General features: G+C 34.4%; 1 protein-coding gene across 1 annotated transcript; it reads right to left on the bottom strand.

The window, feature by feature from the left end:
• Positions 1-408: 408 nt before the first annotated feature.
• Positions 409-2445, bottom strand: LOC104090535 (putative expansin-B2). The gene is made up of 4 exons (XM_009595653.4): positions 2195-2445; positions 1939-2051; positions 1526-1719; positions 409-1009 (listed from the first exon to the last, which is right to left on the bottom strand). Exons 1-4 carry the CDS (start codon positions 2376-2378, stop codon positions 679-681), a joined length of 822 nt encoding a protein of 273 aa, XP_009593948.3. The 5' UTR covers positions 2379-2445; the 3' UTR covers positions 409-678.
• Positions 2446-3065: the final 620 nt, after the last annotated feature.

The raw sequence follows: 3065 nt of genomic DNA, 5'->3' as shown, positions 1-3065 counted from the left end.
GTTACTTTATTTTTTTGGTATTAGTACGAAGTTATTAATGTTCGTCTTAAAAGTTGTTTGGCAGGCTTCTGAACCTAAGAGTCTTTTTTCGATATTGAAAGGATAATGATTGTTTTTTAATGTTTGATTGGGTAAAATAGTAGATCGATTGGACGGTGTAGGATATAGTGTAAGATAACGTTTCCGTGATGTTTCTCGATATTAAAGATTAATATTGAGATTGAGCCCGAGTTGAAATATTTGTAAAACAAAATAAATTTCGTTCATAAGTATGGAAGATCATCCCCACTTTGTTGAAAAACAATTTTTAGATCTGAAGGTAACCACAAATTGGAAATCATTTTCCTAAATATTTTCCACCATATATACCAAGCATATATATAAGTAAGTTCAACACATGGATTATATAAAGCTGGATAAGAAGATACTTAATATTCAGCAATATTCATAAAGTAATAATTTAGGAAAAGGTAGTCTGAACTTTGGGAACCTACTATTCCCTAAACCATAAATAGGGCGTGGTATTAATATTAAAAATACACAACAGCCACATTTTTCTTGTGTCTTTCTACTTTATAGTTTATTCTACTAGTCACCCTAATAATAATTTGATAACACAAAGTCTACCATATTGACTTGTGCAGTAACTGATAAAGCAGCACATTGTCTAACATTAAGCTAGACTTTAAAATTGACAACTGATCGGTAAGTTTTTCCGGGCTGCCAACCAGCCGGAATGACGCCGTTGGCCACCACAGTCTGGCCGGATTCTCCGATGAGTTTGAGAGAGAAGGGTGCCACAAGGGAGGAGCCAGAATTGAGCTTCCACACTGCACCCCACGACTGTTGCATGGGTTGCCATGTATCTGAATCCAAGGCCTGTTTCAGGTCAACTCTGTTTAGGTCTCCGTCTCCATCTTCGTACTCGATTAGAGCTGCGAAATAGTTGGGATTTGAACCTGAGTCTACGTGAAATGCCAGTGATACTCCGGGATAGTTGCACTCCACTCTGTTGCATGTACCGTTAATTATAGCAAGATCAACTTCTCATTATTTCTGATGACAAATGATAGGAATTGAGATAACATAAGAATTACTACTAACTAGCAACGGATATGATTAAGGCATATTACTAGGAATGTTTAAGAACAACATGCAAGGCTATTTTATTTATAGTATCTAATTTTAAGCATTTTAAAATATCAAAAACCTAACTCTATTCGAAAAGTGAGTACTAATGTTCATTTAAAAGGGGTGCGTATCCTTCTTCCACCTTCAAACTCCGATTAATATATATTCATCGAAAATCTCTGTTCAAGGATTGAATAGGAGCTGATTTGTTTTATATATATTTAAGGGATTTCCTTGGTTCGGGCCGAAGAAGCAAGGTCCTTGAATTACTTTCAAACTGACTGCTATCTTTTCTGTCCATATATATATACACACCATAGGAATGTCTAGAACTAAGCTCATTTGCCCCCACAATTTTATATTATATTGAGAAATAGTGTGTATGAAAGTTCACCTTTTGTAGAGAATCTGCAGAACTCCAGCATTACGCAAATGATCCGCTTGTCCTGAAAGAGCCATGGCTCCAAAAGCAGTGCCACTCAAATCAAAATGAGCTGATTCTGCTACACATGCTCCTCCTGGACACTCATCTGTTATTACCACCCTCACTGCCTCTCCTGAGCATGCTGCATTTCCCTTGCACTTTACCTGCATTTTTTTATTTACACAACCCAAAATTTATTAATTCTACTTTGCCTTCACATGCATGTGTACGTGGTGAATAATATACTTTTTCTATTTTTATTTGTGAAGAAAAGGGAATAAAATAAATGTAAGTAATTGTTAGCACCTGATAGCATGTAATTTAACTAACTTGCTATAAATTTATTGATATTTAAATCCTTTGTAGTGCTGAATTTGTCGCACCTGAAAACAAGCTCCACAGCCCTTGCCTGATTTGAAAAGGGAAGGTCCACCAGCAGCTATTAGGGAGGAGAATGGCGGTTGATCTACTGCATTAGTATACCCACAAGCTCCACCTTTGCACAACAGAAAATATAGAAAAACAAAAACAGTTTTGGTCAGTAATTAAAATTAATAACTAAACTGATCTGTACCTTTAAGTTTTTTTTCGTACTTAGTTATTTAGGGTAACTAGAAAATTATACTGTATGTAGCTTACCATCACTTCCTGCACCATTAGGTTCTCCATACCAAGTAGCTCCAGCAGGTGACCAATCCGAATTCGAGTTAACTTTTGATACGTTGAGACGTTTAGGATTGAAGCAAAAGCAAGAAATAGTCAGAAGAGAGAAAAGGGTAAAATATGTGAAAACAGTAAAATGGTTAAGAACCATAAGAGTCATTATCAAGGATTGAAACAAAATCTTCTCAATTAGACAACTAGTATTATTCTTGCAATGTTTAGCTCTACTGCTTGTATTGGGATGAGTTGAATGCGCTAAAGACCCCTATTTAATATTTATAGACAAAGTTAAGACTTAAGAAATATTGTACTGTCCAATCTTAGAGTCTTCTTCGGAGAATATTAACCGTAGATTAATTTGAATTCCCACCCCATGTGGCAATATTATTTAATATCTTCCTCAATTAGTTCTCAGCAGAATGTTAAAGAAGATTATGTTGTAGTTGCCTGAAAAGAGTCTAAAAGTCGGGTGGCATATTAGAGAAATTTTCTCGTAATGTAATTTGGCCAGAAAAGATGAATTAAGATTGGGGTCTTTCCAATTATTTGACTAACTATTTAACATCATTCGATTTCAAAATCTCTTTGCAAAATCATTACTTCAGTAAATTTTCCAGAAAGATATGCTAAAAGCCTAAAACCTCTAGTTTGGTAATGGAATAAAATTACACACACTCTATATGCACCGGACTAATAAATGAATAGCATGCATTGTAATTCATTTATATAAGCTTTTATCATTAATAACGACTAGGTCAAATATGTATCTAATTAAGTTTCAAATATTTTGAATAAAACACTTTAAGATTGATAACAATGATTTGTATTAAGAAATAATAATAAAATA

Source organism: Nicotiana tomentosiformis, chromosome 1 (assembly GCF_000390325.3).
Source record: "Nicotiana tomentosiformis chromosome 1, ASM39032v3, whole genome shotgun sequence".
Taxonomy (NCBI): domain Eukaryota; kingdom Viridiplantae; phylum Streptophyta; class Magnoliopsida; order Solanales; family Solanaceae; genus Nicotiana; species Nicotiana tomentosiformis.
The sequence above is the reverse complement of the archived record's forward strand: the minus strand, read 5'-3'. Positions and strand labels throughout refer to the sequence as shown.

What these genes read in the sequence shown, in the direction of transcription:
- LOC104090535 (XM_009595653.4), bottom strand. Translation starts at nt 2,378, where the DNA reads ATGACTCTTATGGTTCTTAACCATTTTACTGTTTTCACATATTTTACC. An exon ending in TAATGGTGCAGGAAGTGATG is followed by an intron (nt 2,052 to 2,194) that starts GTAAGCTACATA and finishes TGTTGTGCAAAG; the next exon opens with GTGGAGCTTGTGGGTATACT. An exon ending in GCTGTGGAGCTTGTTTTCAG is followed by an intron (nt 1,720 to 1,938) that starts GTGCGACAAATT and finishes AAAAAAATGCAG; the next exon opens with GTAAAGTGCAAGGGAAATGC.